Below are 25,330 nucleotides of genomic sequence, written 5' to 3' on the forward strand. Positions count from 1 at the left end.
ACTTCACATACGTTCTCTGTGGACACCAAAGATTTATTTGACATCTTTTTAAATATTATTTTAAAATAAATAAAAAGCATATTGGTTGAAAATACTTTTTTTAAAACATATTTCAAAATATTTTAGTACATATATTATTTGGCCATTTTGGTATTTGAAATATATAATTTTTTTGCCATATGGGAATTGATACAAGTAAGAGTTTAAATGAAAAGATGAACAACATAAAAGAAAGGAGATTTTTATATTTAAAAACAAAAGTTATAGACTGTGTAAAAGTTGACAGTTAGGGGTTAGTTATGGTAGTTAATAGCAGTAGTTATGCAACTAGGTTCTGTGCTAAAAGTCCTTCCACGTTTATGTAAACCATCAGTGATAAATCAGACTTGATCTTCACCACACAGTATTGATAAGATTCAATATTAGAGAATTCACAGCTGATGATAACTGTTAAATGACTGGTGAAACTTTACAATCTACCTTGATACACGCCCTTGACTAAAAACATTAAGTATATTTGCACGTCGTAGGCTATATGCTAATGTTGGACAGAGGCACCTTAGCACAAATCGTCTCATTTATTTTTATTTCTCAAACAAGATACAAACGGTTATAACTCCTGAGCATCTATAAACAACAACTATTTTATTAACTGGCGGGCATCTCTGCTTTTGTCCGCCAGGTGGGAGTGTCTGCGGGGAATGACGTCACGCGTTACCTATGAAGGAATGGTTGTGAATCTTTTTGCATTTCTGTTTATCTATATGAATAGAAAACTGGCGTGTATTATTGAAGTTTGTGTATTTGATTTGTTATCTTATTTTTTAGAATGATAATTTTGAAAGTAAGGAACTTGGGTTTTAAAAAACGCGTTTTTTTATTATTGTTTATTATTTTGAATATGTTAATTATCCGCTGTTGCGATGTTCGTGCTGAGTAGATGATCACCAAGGTAACCGCAGTGGCGTCAACATCGCGTCCTCTCATTGGTTCATGTGTTTGCTCACGCTCCACGGCGCAAGCTGATTCGAGTTCCTCTGTGTTGTCTTCTCAAAAACATACAGAAATCCACAGTTTCATGCATCGACCTTGAACTGAACCATGAGATTATATCCTGACGAATATTTCTGATACATACAGGTGAGAAAATATGAAGCCATTTAGTCTTATAAGCTGTAGTGGCGCAAAGGACACTAGGTCGCTTAAAATATATGTGGAATACTTTAAATATCAACAAGATAGCATACTTTGCAAGTTACACATTTTATTAAGTTTTAAATGTTGAAACAATAAACATACTGCTCAAAACAAAACGTTCTTGAGCAATTTTTGTATAACTGTTAGTCAGTGTGCATAGTTAATGTGATATACTACACCTGTAGAGACATCTAATAAGACACCTGTGTAAACTTGAGGTGAACTGACCTCAAACATCCTCTAAAATCATGCAATGACGCTTCACAGTGATCATGTTGGCCAATATCCAATAAAGCAAAGAAAATGCCATCATCAAAGTAATACATATGACTGTATCTAGTTTTGTAATGCTTTGTGTTCGATTAAAATTGAATCTTCCTCACATAAAGATCTTACTTAATATTTTTCATGTGATTGACTGACCTGCAGACATGATAGTGAAGATTGGATCAACATGCCTCTCCAAGACAGAAAGTCTAGAGGTCCAACCAGATCACATCCTAAACCCAAAGACAAGTAAGCCATCACTGAAATGACATTTAATGGAAGTGTAGTTTGCCTGCTGATTTTTATTATTGTTTATTTTATTCGTAGGGAGCTTTTTGATCTGAAAAGACTTTTAGCATTGATCACAGCTCCTGTATCCAGACAACAGGTAAGATGTTTACATCAAAGTTATTCTTAACCTCGGGGTAAACGGAATCCTGGGTTATCTGTTTCACACTGTTCATACTTAACCATGGGTTAAGAGATAACCCTGGATATTCATAATTTGACGTTTCACACTGTGCATTCCTAAACCCTGGGTCAGGAATCTCCAACCCTGTTCCTATACACATAAACTGCTTAGGCTGTGATTACCATATTTTCCAGACTATAAGTCGCTCCGGAGTATAAGTCGCATCAATCAAAAATGCGTCATGAAGACGAAAAAAATATATAAGTCGCATTATTATTTCACAAAATCTAAGCCGAAGAACAGACATTTAATCTGGAAAGGCAAGTAAACAATCACACACAGAACAGCAGGCTGAATAGTTGTCCTTATGTTAACCTAATACAAACTTGATACAATTTTAGACGATACACAATAGTATACTGAACAAAAACTATGAAAAAATTGTGACTTATAGTCTGGAAAATACGGGAATTGGGGTCATAACATTCTAACCCTGCTTCGTTTCACACTAGGGATGTGACGGTATGAAAATTTCATATCATGATTATTGTGACCAAAGTTATCACGGTTATCAGTATAATCATGGTTTTGTTAAAATGAGATGAAAATAACTGATACACACACTGAAAACATTTGAACAAGTTTTATTTTTGAAAATCACAATTTAATATTTCAAGTCCCTGAAATTATTTCTGTGGTAATTTAAAAAAAAATCTTTCTAATAAGTTTACCGTGAAAGAATACAATACATTATCACTTAAATGCCTTCTTGTGCAAAAAAAACTATGTTGCATGTGCGTGCCTGCGTCTGCGTCAAACAGATTCTGGCTGGACAGGATTTACCGCAAGTTTTCAAAATCACGGTAATCAGACACGGTTGTAATGATAATACAATTTTAAACGATACTACTTACCGTCAGGACATTTTATCGTGGTTAATCGTGAAACTGGTTATCGTCCCATCCCTATTTCACACTGCATGGGTTTGGCACCGCAATGCAGAGTTAACCCCACAAAAGCGGTGCTACCTTGGGTTAATTTCAGGGATAACCCTGCTTCCAAATAACAAGTGTGAAACGATCCTTAACCCTGGGTTAAAAGCGGGATTTAAAACGAAGATGACCCAGGGTTAAGCTCAGTGTGAAAGCCCTAAAGTGAATCAGGATTGGGTAACATTCATTGAAAGGCTGAAACTAACAATTATTTTCATAATCGATTAATCGGCTGATTATTATTATTATTATTTTTTTCCGATTAATCGACTAAAACAGATAAAACATACAAATTTTCTCAATTATATTTTCAATTATAGCTACATAAGAAAAATTAGGGTATTCATGTGTAGAAGTGTACTCACATGTTAAAAGTGCAAAAGCCACATACTACTACAGTTTTATTGTATTATAATTTTGATTTTTATATTTTAAGCCTTAAAGGGGACATTTCGCAAGACTTTTTTAAGATGTAAAATACAGTATATATTTGGTGTGCCCAGAGTACGTATGTGAATTATAAGCTCAAAATACTATATAGATAATGTATTATAACATGTTAAAATTGCCACTTTGTAGGTGTGACCAAAAATGTGCAGTTTTTGGGTGTGTCCTTTTAAATGCAAAAAAGCTGATAAAATTCAAACACTGATCTTCATAATGGTGGCTTGTTGAAATTGAAACTATTTTGTGCTGTTAATTATTTTCTCTCTCTCTCTCTCTCTCTCTCTCTCTCTCTCTCTCTCTCTCTCTCTTTCTCTCTTTCTCTCTCTCTCTCTCTCTATCTCTCTCTTTCTTTCTGCACTAAATGGCAGTGCTGTGGTTGGATAGTGCAGGTTAAGGGGTGGCATTATAATAAGATCCCCTTCTGACATCAGAAGGGGAGGCAAATTTGAATAACCTATTTTTAGAAGCACTGGGGCCCAATTATAAAACTTAAACACTTTAAAAAAGTCAGATAAAAAAGTTTGTTCAGCTTTTAAATAGTAAAAAAATTTAAATGTCAAAATGAACACGAATTGAGTCTACAGAGATGTGCTGAGGAAATTTTCCACCGATTAATAAACTAATTTAATCTTTAACTTTGGACCTTGATGATAATTAAAATTTTTCATTATTGACACAATAAATAAGCCATATGATAAGTGACACACATGTGTTAATAAAAACCTGAATTTCCTCCTTACTTGCTTGTAAGATGTTTGTGGTTCATACTATTTTTATGAAAACCCAACAATACTCACTTATATTAACCAGCGTTCGTTTGTGCAGCGTTCGTCATTGTCCTGTCAGGTTTGCCAGATCCGCGTAATGAAAGCAGACCAATGACCATTCAAAATTAGTCCAAAAGCCTCCCAATGACTAGTTGTTGCAGGTGTCTTTCAATTGATCAGTTGTAATTTAAATTAAGTTAAAAAAATGAATTTATAATCACATTCTGAGTTCAGATCTGTGATAGTAAACACGAATCTCTACTCATCACCTTAGGTTTCCAGAGGACCAAAGTTACAGCTCTCCTTAAATGTTCATGACAGCCGTAAGAACGGTCCGATCACTGAAGCGTCTGAGCTGGATAACTTCAGGTGCACACATCATACTGTCTGGTAAACCAGGTTTGCCTCTCCTGTTGTTTTTTGTAACCAGTATTAATTTTGTTAACAGCGTGACTTATCGAAACCAGAGATGTTTTAGCGAGCGACCACATCATAAGGTTTTCTTGGAGATCTTCACAGCCTTGATCAAGAACAGACTTGGTTTCAGGTTAGTATATATAAACATGATTTGTCCTGCTATAAGAATGACCCCAGATAAAGATGTTGTAATGTAAATGCTAGATAAGTCTTTTTTGATTTCAGTGAGTGGTTGGAGATTTCTTCATCCGACGGTGTTTTGAGAGTTTTAAACTGCTTGAGACTATTCATCAGAGATCCGGTTTATCAGGCAAGTCCCAAATCCAGTATATGTGGAGAAATCGTGTCACACTGTCCCCTATTCAACCACATACTGCAGCGATTAACTGATGAACAGTGATAGCGATATTGTTTTATATGGGAGATTAGAAATAAAATCTGCCTTTTTTTGGCATATATGTCTGCCTTCTGTTTTAGAAAGTCTTCTTTGAACTTGAGGGGGCTGGACAGCTTGCTAAGGTACTGTAAAGATTTTCGGATATTTTAAGCCGTGAGTACAGGCACAGCAGCTCATTTATAGTGTTTGTCTCATTGGATGATTTTCAGTATATGGAGTCTGTGGCCACTGTGTATCTTGAATGTAGAGAACAGACACTGGACATTGAGCAGCTGGTCGCCATGACATGTAAGACAAATGTGCTTCAGTGTGTTATATGTTTGTGCCACAAAAATGTGCCACAAGATGAATAAAGTGTCTGCTGTCCCTGTTTTCCTAATTCGCGGTGTTACAGATATGTTTCAGAAATTGTCTTCGGTTGAGGAACAGAGACGGTGGATTATTAACTGTGGAGCACATAAGGTAACAGATTCACAGAGGAAATAATCCATTTGTGACCCTGGACCACAAAAACAGTCATAAGGGTCAAAATTTATCTGAAAGTATAATAAATACGTGGTTTGTTAGGATAGGACAATATTTGGTCTAGATACAACTATTTAAAAATCTGGAATCTGAAGTCCTTAACAACACATATTACTATATTACTATATTACTTTGTTGCTGATATATTTACACAGTAGGAATTTAACAAATATCTTTATGAAAAATTATCTTTACCCTAATGATTTTTGGCATTAATAAATATTGATAATTTTGACCCATGCAATGTATTTTTGGCTATTCGTGTGACTTATAACTGTTTTTTGTGCTCCAGGGTCAGACATAAAATGTATAATGCTTTAAAAGGTACCCCAAATATAATCCCATGTATGGTTTAATAGATTAACAGTGGGATTGTGAATGTGATTGAAGTGATGTGAAATTAAAACCCGTACAGATTAACATGTAAACATGGTAAACAAGTCTTCAATCAGTAGATTTTAAATAATGTGAAACAGAAGATGAGAGTTATAAATGCACACAGACAGTAGGTGGTGGTGTGTGGTCTTGACACCCGCATGTCAATAAAAATACAAGAACATCAAAGTCCTCTGTTCAGCCCTTTCAATATGAAACAGAGAGTAACATAAATGATGAACAATACAGACAACATACAAATGAAAGATCATCAAAATTAAGATGATTGAAGAGGTAAGAAAGTGGGGAGTAAAACATTCTTACATAAAACGCTACAGTAGATAACATAGTATTTATTTACTATAGTAAACTGTAGTAATATTTCACGTCAACCATTACACGTCATCTATGCAGAAAGCACCATGCACGAAGCATAATGGCCACCTCCACAGCTTAAAATGAGTATTACATGTTGGGATCCTTTGAAGTAATGAAAATATTTAATGTGTATCTATCAATGATTTTAGTAAAAGAAGGAAAATATAAAGAATTAAAGTCACAATGAAATGAAAGTAGTGATTGAAAAAGTTAAAAAATGTTGCATTTACTTCACACAAGCGCAGCCATGTCCCCTGTTGCCAGGGGAATGTTATGAAATGACGTGATTATGTGACGTGAACATCATTGAAAACCTGCAAACAGTTTTTGCAAGTTCCCGCAGTTTTTGCAATTCCCACAATTTTTGCAAGTTCCCACAATTTCAGCATAAAATTGCATAAATATCCTGCATATTCCATCGCATTTTTTAAGAAAACATGCCGCAAGTTCAAGGATTTTTGCCTGCAGCAATCACAAAAAAACTCAGCGTTTTTCTGGAAAGACTGATTGGTGCTCTTCACAGATTATGAGGGCACATAATCACAGATAAGTCATTTGTAAAAATACCCCATTATTCCCAAAAAATGTAAAATGTTTTAAATTTCATTTTCATTGTGACTTGTTAAAGCATACAAGTCTACGTAGTCATATCCATTTAAACGGCAGGTGGTTATGTGTTTATTTTTTCTAACTGTTCAATGTTTTTTGCAGACCCTAGTAAAGCTGCTGTCTATGCGGGACAGCGGTGTGGTATTAGGAGCTCTGCTGGCGCTCACCACACTAGCTGAAAGGTGCGTTAATATCCCACTGATATAAATCTACAGTCTATGTTAACCTTCCTGACCTAATCGCTAATCTTCATTTAGTCAAGAATGTAAAGAGAAGATCGGAGAGCTGTCTATTGTGGAGCATCTTCTAGTTGTGTTACAAGAATATGACATGTTGTCTAAAAGGTAGGTTTGACTTCTTAAAGTCTGTTTTTCAAAGTATTTGGGACAGATGCATCATGTATCTCTGCATCTCCTGTCAGGTTAAGCGCAGAGCTGCTGCGGTTGTTGTGTGCCGTACAGTGCGTGAGGAAACAGGTGCGCCATTGCGACGGTGTTCCCGTGCTCCTCAGTCTCCTGCACGCTGACCACGTAAAGCTGCTGTGGAGCACCGTATGGGTCCTCGTGCAGCTGTGTCAGGATCCGGACGCCAGCGCCGAGATCCGGGCATGGGGCGGCGTGCAGCAACTCCTGCGAATCTTGCATGGGTGCGTCACAGTTAGATCATGCTGGTTTTAGTGTTCATGATGTGTACGTCATTCAAAACCTTTTTTGCAGAGAGCGAATCTACGTGTCGGATCGTTCCACAATAGATGCGATCTCCAGTGCCAACGCAGCGGGCAGGGTACATAAACAGTATGTGAAGGCAGAGGTCAGCGCTCAGGAGACTGCAGAGAACATCATGAATCTTCAGGCAGGTGAGGTCAGACGAGAGTTGCACATTCGGATAATAACTGAAAGCATTAACCCTCATTCCTGTTCCCAGCATGCTGTGCAGCGATCACTGAGCTCGTATTGGATGACACTACAGCACATAATGTAGTTCAGGTAGATATCATCATTAATTCATTAAAGGCACAACAATTTGCTTTGACAGTGTCATCAATCTGCACCGTTGATGTTGTTTATCGCCATCTAGTGGTGAAAATTACATATTGTGCCTTTAATTTGTGCAGCGTTTTTCTTTTTTCTCTTAAATAAAATGTATTAATGTGCAGTGTGGTCATATATACATTTATATTTTAGGAGAATGGGGTGTACATAATCGGCAAACTGATTTTGCCACAAAGCTTTAACGGACCTCAGGCAAAATCTCTACAGGTGTGTCAGTCGAGTGAATGTATTCAAATATGATTTGCAGTGAAATGCATGTTGTTTCATAACAACAGCATATGAAATATACTAATTATTTATTATTGTTGCTCCTTATTTTCTAAAGTGTTATGCTTTTAGGGCTCTGCGGTTCCTTTTTAGTATGGAACGCAATAGACATCATTTTAAAAGGTATTATATTTCTGATTTTATACTTTTGACGAAGTAAGTGACGTACGTAGAGTGTTTCTATCTCTCATGACGGTCATGTTGTTGGTTTGTTTGTTCCAGACTCTTTTCCCCAGAGCTGTTTGGGATGTTTATTGATGTTGGACATTATGTAAGAGACATTTCTGCATATGAACCTCTGCAAGAAAAAATCTCACTTCTTTCGGTAAGATACTGATGTGGGGTGAGCGAAGACACTCCGTCACATAAATCTTTAAAAGGAGGATTTAAATGTCTGTAGGGAAGATAGTGTCTGTGTCTATCTAAAGCCCTATTTACACACAGATTACGGAAAATACACGGAAAATGTGTCCCTGGATTTGTCCGGGATCGTTTGATTTTGGTTCAGTCACACTGCCAATGATTTTCCGGAATCTGTGGGTGCTTTCACACACATCCCGTAAAGATCCCGTAAAGACACGTGGCATATTTAAAGATATTTTCCGATAACTTCTCGTGGAGATTACACCCGTGTACTCACTACATTACGCCCTTACGGCATTAGGTCTCATTCACTAAGCATGAGTACGCACAAATTTGTGCTTGAGATGTGCATACTAATGCTTTTTCATTAACAAATCATGTTTCAACTAAATCTTTAGTATCAAAATTTCTTGTAAATGTATAAAAAAAATTCAAGAACAACTAATACACACAGTATAATCACGGAATAATCACGTACTCTATAATCAAATACTAGGCTATGATTATAATGCATTTAATAATGTTGATAGATTATTATAATATTTTCTATTATAATATTTTCTATTATATTTTATTATATACATTATCTATATTATTATTATTATACAAAGTATATTATACATTATTTTATAGCCTAATTATTGTTTTCTACTAGGGCTGCATAACGAATAATCGCAACTAATCGTTTGCAGAATAAAAGATTTTTGTTTACATCATATATATGTGTGTGTAATAATAATAATGTATTTATAAATACACACATGCATGTAAATATTAAAAATTTTTATATGCATATATAATTTATATAATATATAAATACTTAAAATATATTTTTTTTCTTAAAATTATGCATGAATGTGTGCGTATTTATATATACATAATTATTATACACAGTACACACACACACACACATATATGAAAAAAAACTTTTATTCTGCAAACGATTTATCGCAATTAATCGTTATGCAGCCCTATTTATAGATGCATGTAATCAGGGGCGTCATGCACCAATTTTTTTTAAGGGGGCAGAGTGTGCACAGTTCACAGAAATTTCTGCATACACATACATCAAACGAATTATATTATAGAGCTTTCAGTCTTTTCCATGGCACTTACATTTCTAACAATATGAGCGCCCCTGCCTTCATGCAAAAAACTCCAAAATAAAAGTGTTCACTCACTTTCATATCAAATACAATTCAATCAGAATGATGACATGATATTGGTATCATATTTAGAACAGAAACGACATGTTTTATTTATTTAAGTTTTGTTTAATGAACAGTATGTAGGATTGTGGCCAAAACTGGTATTGCAATCACAAAACGTGTGGCTAAAACTGGTACTGCAATCACACAGCTGGTGGCCAATATACCAAACGACAACATAAACATCAGTTGAGGGCTGCAACTCCACTTTTTAAATGACAATATCCTGACCAGACCACTGTTGTCAGTGATATAAGTATTTGAAATGAAAATGATTTCTTAATGTCTAGTGACATATCAGGGCCATTTAATGATTAATTGATATACATTTCTTACATACTGTTCCTTTAATTGTGTCATTAATGCATTTTGCACAACAACTGCATTATGAAATTAATGTCATTTTAAATCCATAAAGTATATAAACAACGAAAATGACATAAGCTATAGCAACGTGATTGATTTTAATGTTCAATAATGATTTAAAAAAATATGTTTTAGGGCTGTGCAAAAAATCGACTGCGATTATCATGCGCGTGTCATCGGTAAAGCCGGTTCCGTGATTAGAAGTAAATCGCCATCAGCTGCTTTCAGATGGAGTGGCATTTATTACACAGACCCGTAGTTCACCGAGAAGCTAGGCAAAATCGCATAGATAATCGTAATCGATTTTCCTCGATTATGAACCCGATTTTGCCTAGCTTCTCGGTGAACTACGGGTCTGTGTAATAAATGCCGCTCCATCTAAAAGCAGCTGATGGCGATTTAATACTAATCACCGAACCGGCTTTACCGATGACACGCGCATGATAATCGCAGTCGATTTTTTGCACAGCCCTAATATGTTTAGATAAAATGATTGGAGGAACGAATTTTTGCATTAAATTTTACCTCATATGTGAGCATGTGTGATCCCGCGCCCACGTGAACTCTGGCGAACTTTGGCATTGTACCAAGAAGATGAATCTAGAAATTTCTACTAATATAACGTTGAAACGGTCACATTTTAAACCATACATTTTCTACACAGAGGAGGTTAACTGCACATTACCGTACTGGGGTTTGAAAATGTTGTGAGCGTTTCTTGCACGTTTTAATTCCTCAGATAGCCAAATGCAGCAGCAACATGAAAGCTCGTGAGCGCGCTCACGCTGATGACGTCTGCGGCTGCTCTGACTGCAGCGCCTGCCACCAGAAAGTAATGTAACATGTTCAAAACACTATCATAACGGAAAAAATCTTTGAAAAGTGACAAGGATGCAGCACAGAATTAATAATATTGTGGATATTAAACAGATTAAAAGACAAGTTACCGATTGATGGACGCTTTTTTGATTTTCAGGTTGTATGCAAAATCCATTTGGCTCAAAAAACCTAGGGGGCACGTGCCCCCTCAGTTTAAATGGGCATGACGCCTCTGCATGTAATAACAAATTTTAACACTTTACTTCCTTACTTTTTAAATCTCTATATTAAGCGTCTGCTTAATGCCTAATGTAAACATTATGTAAATGTAATGAGAAGTCTAAACATCAATGACTTGTTGTCCTATCTGTTTTATTTTAGATACAGATGCACGTCTTTAAAAAAGTTTTTGTGAGAATTTCAAATGTGCGTATAAATACGAAAAACGTATTAGTGAATGAGACCCATTGTTTCTGTATTTTGTTCACACTTGACGTTTTCTGTAAATGTTATGGTAATGTTACTAGGCCCCAGAAAAAGCAATCCCAGAAAAAAATTTGGGACGTGTTTGCGCTCACACTGAAGGACATTTTCAGGGTCAGCGTGCTGTGTGAATAGGGTTTAAGAGATAGGGTGGCATGTCACTAATATTGTTTATTTTGTCACAGATGCTTTGTTTTTCGTTACTTACACTGCGTTGGCCAAAGTAACAAAACTGTGACAAAAACGGAGAATAAATGCAATATCAAAAGAGCATAAAATGAATGATTCCGGGCAGATCTCAAAAATCATTGAGCACAGATGTTTGCAACTTTGAATGTTTTATATTTTGATTCCCTTTTCCATGTTTATGTTGTTTATCTGTAGAAGGACGAATTGGATGTTCTCAAGGAAAACATAGAGACAGTGAATCAGAATCGACCTCCTTTGAGAGTTATTAATGGTTATGCTGTTCTAGATCATCTGGGCAGTGGTGCATTTGGCAGCGTCTATAAGGTGAAAATGACTTCTGTAGTTATCATCACACTATGTGCCACTAAAAAACACTCATCCACTGTTGTTGTGATGATTTTAAGGTCCGTAAGCAGAGTGGACAGAATTATCTCGCACTGAAGGAAGTGAACTTTCACAATCCTGCTTTTGGCAAGGACACGCGCTCCCGAGACAGCAGCGTGGAGAAGATCGTCTCTGAGCTGACCATCATTAAAGAACAGGTTCACATGTGTTCTCACTTTACAATGGATCTCATTTACAAACAGTTTTTCACATTTATATGCACTTCTTACGATAACATTTAGCCTAATTCACACAGGCACGTGCAAAAGGTTATCAATTTGCATAATACATGCACAAAAAAGAGTTCCATATAAGGGCATGTTGCAACGCAGCAACTGTCCAATAAAAAAATTAAGAGAAGGATGAAGAACTAATAAAAGTAATGTACTATCATATCCGTTATCTGTAAAGTTTGGTTTTGTTTAGTTTTTGGATTTGGGGGGTTTTGCTGTTGGTGGAGGAAGTCAGGTGTGATGTGTGTGTATATCAGCATAACAGATATTGGTAAACAATTAGTATCAGATGCGTTAAGGCCGGTAATATGATTTCACCAAAGATGCACATCTGTATCTAAAATCAAACAGATCAAGATCAAGTAAATTGACGTTTGGACTTCTCATTTACATTTACTTTACATTTACATTTAGTCATTAAGCAGATGCTTTTATTAAGATTTAATAAAGTGAGGAAGCAAAGTGTAAAGGATTGTCATTATGCATATCTTCTTTATATGTGTAGAAAAATTTAGTGTATATAATAATATGTAAATATCATATATTTTATTATTGTATACATTATAAGTATAGTTGCCATTAATTATGATTATTGGGTACGTGTGGTATAAGTTGTTCTTGCATTGTGATTTAAAGAAAATTTTAGTACGGAAGTTTTTGTTGGATTATGATTTGTTCTTGAAAACAAATTTTTACATATGCATGCTTGGTGAATGAGACCTAATGTCTCAAACTCTTTCTCAAACATTGAGTTTTTCTTGATTTCTTTCAGATGTCACACCCGAACATTGTAAAATACTTTAAGACGTTTTTAGAAAGTAAGTATCCATCTGTGACCATTTTTTCAACCTTTTATATTGTTTACGACTGACAGTGTTTTCAATTTTGTTCTCAGCTGACAAACTCTACATTGTGATGGAGCTCATCGTAGGAGCGCCGCTGGCTGAACATTTCAATTCTCTCAAAGAAAAACAGCAGATGTTTACTGAAGAAAGAGTCTGGAATATTTTTATACAGGTGAGGATCTGAACGTCCACAGAGAGGAAAATCTGATTAAAGATGAGTAAACTAACATTATATTTATACTTTCATAGATATGTCTGGCTTTAAGATACTTACACAAAGAGAAACGGATCGTCCACCGTGATCTTACTCCGAATAACATCATGCTCGGAGAGAGAGATAAAGTCACCCTCAGTGAGTCAAGTGTCATTACTTTAATGTAACTGTATTGTTGGACTGCTCATTAGGGGTATGAATCATCACTGGTCTCACGATTCGATTACGATTATTATGTCAACGATTCAATCCGTTATCTTGATGCATCACGATGTGTTGTATTATCAATTTTTGAGAGAGAGAGAGAGAGAGATTTTTAATAATTGATTATTTGTTTTTATGCATTGATGTAGTAATCCCTCATGACATAAGAAAAACAGGATAGTTTTTAAACAAAAAATATAAACTTTCAGTGAATTTGTGCTTAAAACGATTTTTTTGCTTAAGCACAATTTTACTTAAATTTAATATATTTTGTCTAAAAACAAGACTTCTTTTCTTAAATCAAGATGCATTTTCTTGATGAGCAAAATGACCTAAGAATTTTTTGATATTTGTACTGAAAACAAGATAAAAACACTAAGTAAGAGAGTAGGGGAGAGAGGGGCACAACCTAACGCTTTTTGCACTTTGGCTCTATAATTCAAAACATATTTAAGTTAGATTAATATTTTTTTACACAATCAACACACACATCTCTGCTACAAATGAACACTTAAAGTTTGTTTGTAAGACTTACTGTTATTCTACAATTACACCGAAAGTGACAAAGGAGTGCAAATGTGACAACTTACCCCATAGGTGTGGTTCATTGTAACAAACAGAGGGTTTGTTGTAACACCTGCTAGAATTTTTTTTTTTAAACACAAATAATTCAATAAAATTCTGTCTATATACTAAAGGTGGATATTGTTTATATATCTGCCTATAATAGATAGATATCCACACATTCATCCATCCATGATCCTTCATCTAACCATCCGTCTATTATGTAGCAATGCATAGAAATAGATTTTTTTGAAACGGCTGTACAATTAAGACAAAAAAAATCATAATTGTGAGTTATTTACTCTGATATTGTATTAACAGTTATCATTTTGATTCATAGTATTTACATTGTTTTCATTTCATTATCATCGTATACCTGAGGCTTAATTGTAACACAGTGTGACAACTAACCCCACTGTGTAAAAATGTTTTCAATCCCAGCTATCAGTTACTAGGAGTTGTTGACATGTTTCAAACTGCTGTTATGTTTTAGGTAACAAGAAAGTGATTAAAATAATATAAGGTTGGGTTTGGTGACTTAGACACACAACTCAGAATTCATAAACAACATAAGATGAAGAAATTTACTTTCATGCCTCCAAAACACTCTTTGTTCAATATCTTAACCAAAACTTTTCACAAATTCACAGAAGATCTTCTGACAGTAAGAGAAAAAGACCAAAAGTACAGATTGCTCGGCCCTGCAGAAATATGTAAACTAGCTGCATTACAATTAACCCTGCGTTAGTTTGTGCCCCGCTCACCCCTATATTGTTACAATTAGCATTAAAGATGCAATCTGTTGCTTTATTCCATCTCAGTTGGAAACTGACAGCTGACAGCTTAAATTGTGAATCAGGTTAAGGGAAGCAGTTTTAAACACTGATTGTTTATGTACTGTTTTCTTAACCAAAAGTAAGCACATTTTAAAATCAGTCAAGTGTAAAATGTTTTTCTGGCGTGTATCTTTTTAACCAATATGTATTTAATCTTTCACAGCTGATTTTGGTCTTGCAAAGCAGAAACAGGAAAACAGCAAGCTGACATCAGTCGTTGGAACAATACTGTACTGCTGGTGTGTACATCTGTCATTATCTGTGAAAATCTGCAGGAGAAGTGTATGAGTTGTGTATGTTGTGTTATTTTTGATCAGTCCAGAGATCGTGAAGAACGAGCCGTATGGTGAGAAAGCAGATGTTTGGGCCACAGGTTGTATCCTCTATCAGATGGTCACCCTCACGCCTCCTTTCTGCAGTGCAAACATGCTTTCGCTCGCTACTAAGGTGAAATCTTAACATTGCTAAATCTTTGACATGACCTTACTCAGTCAATATTAAAGATAAGAAGATTATATTTACACAGAATGAGCTTCATGTTATATAGCATGGTTTTATGGGAAAAACAGTAAATCACAACAAAATGACTTTAGCTGGGTTTTCACACGCAGGCAGGGTCATATATATATATATATATATATCTTTATTCCTCATGTTTTCAGATTGTGGAAGCACTGTATGAGCCAATAAAGGATGATGCTTTCTCTGAGAGAGTTACACACATGATTCAATGGTACAGTATGAGATCCCTGAAGTTGACTTTTTTTTAAGTTTACCTTAAAAGTTTCTACTTACTGTATATAGCTGTGGAAAACGTGGAGACCACTTCAAAATTTGCAGCATGTTTACATTTTCTTTTCTTAGTAACCTTTATTGTCCCCCTTAAAGGCAATTTGTTCTGCAACATAAGGGTCAGCTTACACCAAATACACAAAAAACTACCCATTCCTTTTTGAGTTAATCAAGCTTATAGCATGAGGAACAAATTAAAATTTGTTTTTCTTAGCTAAATGAACCCTATACAAAGATCCAGAGGAGAGGATCTGAAATGCATTATGAAGAGGTGATATACACTCACCTAAAGGGTTATTAGGAACACCTGTTCAATTTCTCATTAATGCAATTATCTAATCAACCATGGCAGTTGCTTCAATGCATTTAGGGGTGTGGTCCTGGTCAAGACAATCTCCTGAACTCCAAACTGAATGTCAGAATGGGAAAGAAAGGTGATTTAAGCAATTTTGAGCGTGGCATGGTTGTTGGTGCCAGACGAGCCGGTCTGAGTATTTCACAATCTGCTCAGTTACTGGGATTTTCACGCACAACCATTTCTAGGGTTTAGAAAGAATGGTGTGAAAAGGGATAAACATCCAGTATGCGGCAGTCCTGTGGGCGAAAATGCCTTGTTGATGCTAGAGGTCAGAGGAGAATGGGCCGACTGATTCAAGCTGATAGAAGAGCAACTTTGACTGAAATAACCACTCGTTACAACCAAGGTATGCAGTAAAGTATTTGTGAAGCCACAACACGCACAATCTTGAGGCGGATGGGCTACAACAGCAGAAGACCCCACCGGGTACCAGTCATCTCCACTACAAATAGGAAAAAGAGGCTACAATTTGCAGGAGCTCACCAAAAGTGGACAGTTAAAGACTGGAAAAATGTTGCCTGGTCTGATGAGTCTCGATTTGTGTTGAGACATTGAATTGGGTGTAAACAGAATGAGAACATGGATCCATCATGCCTTGTTACCACTGTGCAGGCTGGTAGTGGTGGTGTAATGGGGTGAGGGATGTTTTCTTGGCACACTTTAGGCCTCTTAGTGCCAATTGGGCATCGTTTAAATGCCACAGCCTACCTGAGCATTGTTTCTGACCATGTTCATCCTTTTATGACCACCATGTACCCATCCTGATGGCTACTTCCAGCAGGATAATGCACCATATCACAAAGCTCGAATCATTTCAAATTGGTTTCTTGAACATGACAATGAGTTCACTGTACTAAAATGGACCCTACAGTCACCAGATCTTCGTGCCCTGGATGTGCATCCCACAAATCTCCATGAACTGCAAGATGCTTTCCTATCAATATGGGCCAACTTTTCTAAAGAATGCTTTCAGCACCTTGTTGAATCAATGCCAATGCCAGAAGGCAGTTCTGAAGGCAAACACAGTATTAGTATGGTGTTCCTAATAATCCTTTAGGTGAGTGTATGTCGGATGTAATGTTACGCACCTGCCTATTATACAAATCTGACAACGCCATCAATTTCACACCCACTACTTTAATGCAATTATTCACAACCTTAGCCAGTGCATTTTGACCAGTTAATCCAGTTTTCATTTGTTGCAATGAAATGTACATAAAAAAATAATATTTTATTTGGATTTTTTTACCTATAAGTAGTACATTCAGAAAACGTCAATTATTTTGGAGTGGTATTTTATTTTTTAAGAGCTGTGTATGCAACATTTTGTGCTTTTGATTGATTTAATCTTTATTTGATTGATTTTTGCTTAATTCTATGGTGGGTTCAAGTGATATACTGTACGGACATTACTTTCTTGGACGATTCCTTATAAACACGATGCTTTTTGAGCATTTTCTAAAACAAAATGAAAAGCAAAGGTGTGCTGCAATCCTCTTATTTGCATGAAGGCTTAAGTGATGTTTGCAGGGTTTCCAAAGTAATAAAAAATAGTTAAAATTTCCAAACCTGCTCAGCTAAATACTGAATTAAGTTGAAACTGCTTTTTGAATTCCCAAAACGTCATTCTGGCCGATACCAAATAGCTTAGCAAGACATTGTGGTGGCATTGATCTGTCCTTATCTTATGTAACGACTCGTTTTGAGTAGGGGTGCTTAACGATTAATTGTGATTAATCGATAGCAGAATAAAAGTTTTTGTTTACATCATATATTTGTGTGAACTGTATATAATAACTTTGTATAAATAAATGCACACACATGCATGTATATATTTAAGAAATGTTTACATGTGTATATACATTTGTATATTTATTTATAATTTATATTATATATAAATATAAATACCTAATATATAAATATTTTTTTTCTTATAATTATACATGCATGTGTGCATATTTATATATACATAATTATTATACACAGTTCACACACATATATGATGTAAACAAAAACTTTTATTCTGCTATCGATTAATCGCGATTAATCGTTAAGCACCCCTAGTTTTGAGTTATCATTATATAAGTTATCATATTGGGTTTAGATCAAAAGTTCTTTTTTGGCTTCTGCCCAGGTGCTTGACTCCTAACCCAAACGTGCGTCCTGACATCATTGAGGTCAGTTCCCGAATTTCTGACATCATGATGAGGTTTGTGGACGGTCTGTGTGCATCCCATAATTCATTAGAGAGAAGAGCAGAGCGTGACCGAAAGAGAGCACAGAGGTATTTCTTGGAGAGTAACAGGACCAGGATGTGCGGCCCACAACAGGTTTGCTCTGAAAACTTTTGTTTTGATTTTATTATAATCTGTGTGCCTGTCAATAATTAAAACTTTCCCTTTCAGATGGGATACAAGCTGAATAATCTATGGATGTTGTTTTTATTTTAGAGTGTGAGCCTTAAAGTACAAGATGATCAAGATGAACCACAGACACAGAGTTTTGAAACATCTGCATCTGTTTTAGAGGAAGAAGATCAGAGCCGAGGTTGCAGAGTTCTGTTTTAAAACATAAATAACATTGATGTTGTATTCGAGTCCAACTTATTTGAGTCTGAGTCATCTAAGTTTATCTGGACACTTGATTCGGACTCAACATAATTGTTTATGGTAGTATATTAGTATGCTAACACTTCTTTTTAACACTTTTTTTTACAGAAAATGCCCAGTGTGCTGTAAAGTGTTCAGATGAGCTAAACCTGGCCAGGTAAGTTTACATACTGTGCTGTACACTGACATACAAGATATCATTTTAATTGGAAATTGGACATTATATACTAGAATTTATATAACAGTTGTAAAAGTAAATGAACATTGTTTCAGAGGCAAATCAAGTTTTTATATTTCGATGTATGATTATAAAGAGAATTTGGAGCAGTGTGTTCAGATGAATCATTCACGATAAGATCATGAATGTTAAAGGAGGGGTTTAATGCTATTTCATTAACACAGTTAAAGAGTTATCCTCATGCTAAACAAATGCAAAGTGTCAAAAATGCTGTCAAGTATTTTTGGGCCGCCTCTTGGGTACCCGTTACATATCAGTGACCCCATATTCCTTTTATGGGCACTTCCCCTGGAAAAGCACGCCCACATGTCAATCAGAGTGAGAGCGAGAATGATGAGGATGCTCATTAGCATTGTTGTTCCTTCGAGTAGAAGTCACAGGCATCACTCCACGTGACAGCTTTGTTTTATATCAACAATGACAAGAAAGAAGTAGGTTTTTTTTGGATGTAAGGAGAAGAAAGCCTTGTTTAGCTTTTCAAGTAACTTAGCCTTATGGAAACAATGGATAGTTTTTTTATCCGGGGTAGCAGCAGGGTTTTGCGAGTGTGGTTGTTTAACGTTGGATTTTGTTAAAAAGTCCCAACCGGGTCATGAATTGCAGGCGGTAAGTAAAACTGCTTCAAATGTCTGTGTTTTGTTTGCAATCGGTGCGTAAGTGCTTATAATGTAAACGACACGAACATGTAGTGAACCATAAATTGTCCAGAGATAGTGGGATAATGTTTTGTGTGTGTTGCTTGCTCATGACTCGCTTCTCCTGCTGGATGCCTCTGGGATTTCGTGCTTTTCCAGAAACATTTGCAAGAACTGATCTGTCTTTTATAAATCTGATCAAACTAAAGACTGTTCGGAGATATAAGGATGTAATACTAGGTACTCAAGATTAACATGAGTTATCAGGATTTTAATGTTTATCATTATTCAAAAGCACTAAACGTGTTTTGTGTGTTCAGCAGTGAGGCCTTTCAGAAGGGAAAATCTCGACCAGGTAAATAGTCATATTAATCTTTGCCAATGATAGGGACATTTGTGACTCTGGACTACAAAACCAGTCCTAAGGGTCAATTTTTTTACATCATGGGTTAGGGTTGAATAAATAAGCTTTTTATTGATGTTTGGTTTAGGATAGGACAATATTTGGCCGCAATATATCTATTTAAAAATCTGGAATCTGAGGGTGCAAAAAAATCTAAATATTAAGAAAATTGCCTTTACAATTATCCAAATAAAGCGCTTAACAACACAAACGAATTATAAATACATTTTATATATATTTAAGGTAGAAAATGTACAAAATGTCTTCATCCAATATGGCAAAGAAATATATTTTCAAATATAATTTTAAATATTTTTCAAAATATACAGAAAATTACCGAGCCAAAAAAGGAAACCTTCATGCGCAGATTTTTTTTAAAGTTTAGTTCCGCATGCTCACGTTTTAAACTTCTGCACATGAATGTTTCACAAGCGAAAGTTTCAACTTTATTTAATTTTGCTCAATGTCCCCTTAGGGGCTCCGTAGTAAATGGCCCAAAATATGTACTAAAATATATTTTGAAATATGTTTACAAAAATGTATTTTTCACCAGTATACTTTTATTTTGAAATATACTTTAAAAATAAATATATTTTAAAGCATTTATATTAATGTCACATTGGAAGAAAAATTTTGTAAGTTACGAACATGTAAACATAACAGGTTTGAAAAGATTCAAATTAAATAAAATTTCAACTGCAAAAATGTAATGTAAATGTACTAATTTTAGATTTTATACATACTTATACTTTTTAAAATAACTTTTATTTTTTTTGCTTTATGGGATGGAACATGATCTGTTATTAAAATCCTAATGATTTTTTATTTAATAATTTTGACCCATAAAAATAATACCATGCTACTTATGATTGGTTTTGTGGTCAATGGTCACATATTTTAAATGCTCTGTGGTGTTTTTCTTTAGCTCATTTAGATATTCACAACATAAATTGAAACAAGCACTAAAAAGCAATCGAATATTGACATCAGCAGAGAAATTTTGTATCGGTGCATCCCTAATGTCACTTTTGTTTCACATACAGTATTGTTCAAAATAATAGCAGTACAATGTGACTAATCAGAATAATCAAGGTTTTTAGTATATTTTTTTATTGCTACGTGGCAAACAAGTTACCAGTAGGTTCAGTAGATTCTCAGAAAACAAACAAGACCCAGCATTCATGATATGCACGCTCTTAAGGCTGTGCAATTGGGCAATTAGTTGAATTAGTTGAAAGGGGTGTGTTCAAAAAAATAGCAGTGTGGCATTCAATCACTGAGGTCATCAATTTTGTGAAGAAACAGGTGTGAATCAGGTGGCCCCTATTTAAGGATGAAGCCAACACTTGTTGAACATGCATTTGAAAGCTGAGGAAAATGGATCGTTCAAGACATTGTTCAGAAGAACAGCGTACTTTGATTAAAAAGTTGATTGGAGAGGGGAAAACCTATAAAGAGGTGCAAAAAATGATAGGCTGTTCAGCCAAAATGATCTCCAATGCCTTAAAATGGAGAGCAAAACCAGAGAGACGTGGAAGAAAACGGAAGACAACCATCAAAATGGATAGAAGAATAACCAGAATGGCAAAGGCTCAGCCAATGATCACCTCCAGGATGATCAAAGACAGTCTGGAGTTACCTGTAAGTACTGTGACAGTTAGAAGACGTCTGTGTGAAGCTAATCTATTTTCAAGAATCCCCCGCAAAGTCCCTCTGTTAAAAAAAGGCATGTGCAGAAGAGGTTACAATTTGCCAAAGAACACATCAACTGGCCTAAAGAGAAATGGAGGAACATTTTGTGCACTGATGAGAGTAAAATTGTTCTTTTTGGGTCCAAGGGCCACAGGCAGTTTGTGAGACGACCCCCAAACTCTGAATTCAAGCCACAGTACACAGTGAAGACAGTGAAGCATGGAGCATGATATGGGCATGTTTCTCCTACTATGATGTTGGGCCTATTTATCGCATACCAGGGATCATGGATCAGTTTGCATATGTTAAAATACTTGAAGAGATCATGTTGCCCTATGCTGAATAGGACATGCCCTTGAAATGGTTGTTTCAACAAGACAATGACCCAAAACACACTAGTAAACGGGCAAAGTCTTGGTTCCAAACCAACAAAATTAATGTTATGGAGTGGCCAGCCCAATCTCCAGACCTTAATCCAATTGAGAACTTGTGGGGTGATATCAAAAATGCTGTTTCTGAAGCAAAACCAAGAAATGTGAATGAATTGTTAAAGAATCATGGAGTGGAATAACAGCTGAGAGGTGCCACAAGTTGGTTGACTCCATGCCACACAGATGTCAAGCAGTTTTAAAAAACTGTGGTCATACAACTAAATATTAGTTTAGTGATTCACAGGATTGCTAAATCCCAGAAAAAAAAAATGTTTGTACAAAATAGTTTTGAGTTTGTACAGTCAAAGGTAGACACTGCTGTTTTTTTAAAACACACCCCTTTCAACTAATTGCCCAATTGCACAGCCTTAAGAGCGTGCATATCATGAATGCTGGGTCTTGTTTGTTTTCTGAGAATCTACTGAACCTACTGGTAACTTGTTTGCCACGTAGCAATAAAAAAGATACTAAAAACCTTGATTATTCTGGTTAGTCACATTGTACTGCTATTATTTTGAACAAGACTGTATGTTTCCAGCATCGGCAGGAATCTGTTTGTCACAGAGAAAAGTTCGACAGATTGATGATCCGAACCAAAGACTTCTGGAGCTTCTGCATAAGATTGTGTTCATAACTCAGGTGAGCTTTAGTTTCAACGATTGTTTTAATAACTTATTGGGGAGGTTTCCCGGACATGGTTTAGATTAATCCAGGACTAGGCCTTAGTTATATTAGGACATCCAAGTCACTTTTAAAGACATGATGTCAGTGTGAGATGTTTTTAAATTAAGGCAGCTCAAACATGCATTTTAGTCAGGGACTATGATAAACCCTGTCTGGGAAACCGCCCCATTAAGTTATAACTTATTAAAACTTATTGTCGAAGCGCATGTTGGTGCATTTATATAGAATGCTTGTTTTGTAATAATAAAAAAGAGCCAGACGGAGTGTTTTATCATTGTAATGCATTGGTTTCTTTGACACTCACCTTTAGCTTCCACCTGCTCCCCAAACCAGCTTCAAACAGCGAACGATCGAGCGCTTTAAGAAACCGTTGTTTTCTCATGGAAGTGATCCATACAATCTAAAGCTGGAGCTCAATAAGGTACTCGATAGAAGTACTTTAAGAGTATACTGCATTTTCATTGACAAAGAGAAACAGCTCCATCTAGTGGTCACTTTAGTGAATGTAAGACTCCTTATCCTCTTGGCAGGTGCTTCAGGGAAGCCAGGAGTTGGTAGAGATGACCTCAGCAAGCAGGGAATGGTGGTCCATGATCCAATCTCTTGGTTCAGAACCTTCTTCTGCCGACAGTCGAGGTAGATCAAGTCAGCATTTTTCCTGGTTTGACATTTAAACGTTAAAAACCCTGCTGAGATCATCTTGTGTTTGGTAGGGGATTCAGGGTATTGTGGTCTTCAAGATGGACTCACCTATGAGGACATACAGGTGAGATTTTAAGACTTACCCGGTACATAATCCTGATGAGAGATCCGCCAGCATGAAAGCAAAATTACTCAGCCGCATTTTCATACATATTTGCTTTTGTGCTTGTTGCGCTCCTATTTATGTCATTCATGTTTGGTCGCTTTTGCAATTCCTTTTGTGTCATTCACCATTCTTTGTGACAGATGCAGTTTATTTAAACAAATGAAAATTCTAAACTGTATGAATTACTTTGTTTTGCTGAATACAAAGAAATATAAAAAGAAGTTTGTAACCAGGCAGATCTGGGGCACCATTGACTTCCATTAGGAAAAAATAATACTATGTAAATGAATGGTGCCCCTAATCTGTTTTATTCTTCAAAATATCTTTAAGTACACAATTTATACCTTGAAACAGGTTGTAATGTTGTGAGTCTGGTTGGTTTGGTTTATGGCTCTGACTCAGACTGATCTCACGGAAAGTTGTGTTAGTCACACAAAATTTGATGAAATTATTTGTGTCCATGGCATGAAATTCAGCTTTTTACGTGCCTTGAGCACGAATGACTTTTTCGTGTCACTCGCACGAATCTCTATAAATAGTTTTTCATGTCCGTAGCACAACTTTCTTTTTCGTGGCATTTTATGTATAGTTTTCTCATGTATACTCTTTTCCTATTTTCTTGCCATTTTTGCTTGCGGTTGGGGTAAGAATTACTTTCCGTTACATTTTTAGACATCCAAACCCCAACTCTAACCCTAGTTCCTGGCGAAATAGTTTTAAAAGTGGAAGAAAAACATGTAGAAACCAATAAATAAAAGTACATCCTAATCCAAACCCCAAATCTAACCCCAAGCGATTTAAAAATAGGAAAAAAAAGAGAAAACAATACATAAAATGACACGAAAAACTATAGAAATTCGTGCTCAAGGCACGAAAAAAGCTGAATTTCGTGCCATTGACACAAATAAAAAAAAATCAAATAAAATTGTGACTATAACATGACTTTCCATTAGATCATGTTGCTCAGACTTCTTTATTGAATCACATTTTTTCTCTGGAAATAAATGAAGAAACACTTACAGATGTAAGTTCAATGTACACATGGGCTTTCTTTGTTGTAGTCTGAAGTTTTAAATCTGTGTTTCAGAGCATCCTAGAGGATTTGCTGGAGGAGAACGGTTATTACAACCGAGCTCTGAGCAGGTAGTCACTAAGTTTAATACAATTCAATATAGGAAGAACCTGACTTCTTATATTATTGGCTCCTAATATGTTTATTATTTTCCTCATTTTTATAAGTCGTCTCAGATAAAAAGCTAAATGTAAATCTTTGTGTGATTTACAGGGGCAGGCTTGATTCTAGAGGAGAATCGAAAAGTCACACCTCGTGACCTGCGTGACATCAGTGATTTGTCATGAGATGCAACAGCCTGGCGGCAACCCCTCAGGTCCACACATGCAATGAAGACCCAAACAGAATTACATATTAAGCTATAAAATATATATATAAAGAGTATATAAAGAGCTCAGATGCAAAACCCTCTAAGTGCGTATGACATGTGCGTCTTATAAATTTGCAAACCGGTATTTCTGAATGGCCTGAGGCCGTGATTAAGTGAAAGTATATGATGAACGTATAATATTTTCCCAGAGCATTCGTTAGAAACGATGTGAGAAATATTTACTAACTTTTACCGTTTTTCTTTTGGTTGATTTGACTTAACTTAGGGCTGTAGTTTAAAGTGGATAAATCAAATATTTAGTTTTTTAAAAACCCTATGGAGAGATAATAGCGTAGATGGACAAATGTACACATTTTAAATATATATTTAATGTACATTTATATAATGCAACTGTTTGTGAGCTTTGGCTTTATTATAAGGCCAATTTTATTTCCCTATTTTAGTGGCTGCACAGTGAGCTCCAATAG

The 25,330-nt window shown here is 35.7% G+C and overlaps 1 protein-coding gene across 1 annotated transcript; it reads left to right on the forward strand.

Annotated features, from left to right (window-relative positions):
* The first annotated feature begins 1,034 nt into the window (after positions 1-1,034).
* Positions 1,035-25,330, forward strand: nek10 (NIMA-related kinase 10). The gene is made up of 35 exons (XM_065298935.1): positions 1,035-1,140; positions 1,627-1,713; positions 1,792-1,852; positions 4,357-4,451; positions 4,531-4,629; positions 4,725-4,809; positions 4,977-5,018; positions 5,106-5,184; positions 5,291-5,358; positions 6,886-6,965; positions 7,041-7,127; positions 7,205-7,429; positions 7,500-7,639; positions 7,708-7,769; positions 7,968-8,042; positions 8,161-8,225; positions 8,325-8,427; positions 11,726-11,854; positions 11,935-12,072; positions 12,920-12,965; positions 13,043-13,164; positions 13,242-13,344; positions 14,974-15,049; positions 15,128-15,257; positions 15,473-15,543; positions 18,095-18,290; positions 18,411-18,507; positions 18,678-18,726; positions 19,766-19,797; positions 22,507-22,607; positions 22,963-23,073; positions 23,183-23,288; positions 23,366-23,418; positions 24,548-24,603; positions 24,746-25,330. The coding sequence occupies exons 2-35, from the start codon at positions 1,652-1,654 to the stop codon at positions 24,789-24,791; spliced, it is 3,090 nt and encodes a 1,029-aa protein (XP_065155007.1). The 5' UTR covers positions 1,035-1,140; positions 1,627-1,651; the 3' UTR covers positions 24,792-25,330.

The sequence above is a fragment of the Paramisgurnus dabryanus genome, chromosome 13 (genome assembly GCF_030506205.2).
Source record: "Paramisgurnus dabryanus chromosome 13, PD_genome_1.1, whole genome shotgun sequence".
NCBI lineage: Eukaryota > Metazoa > Chordata > Actinopteri > Cypriniformes > Cobitidae > Paramisgurnus > Paramisgurnus dabryanus.

What these genes read in the sequence shown, in the direction of transcription:
- nek10 (XM_065298935.1), top strand. Translation starts at nt 1,652, where the DNA reads ATGCCTCTCCAAGACAGAAAGTCTAGAGGTCCAACCAGATCACATCCT. An exon ending in AAAAAATCTCACTTCTTTCG is followed by an intron (nt 8,428 to 11,725) that starts GTAAGATACTGA and finishes GTTTATCTGTAG; the next exon opens with AAGGACGAATTGGATGTTCT. An exon ending in GATGAGCTAAACCTGGCCAG is followed by an intron (nt 18,727 to 19,765) that starts GTAAGTTTACAT and finishes TGTGTTCAGCAG; the next exon opens with TGAGGCCTTTCAGAAGGGAA.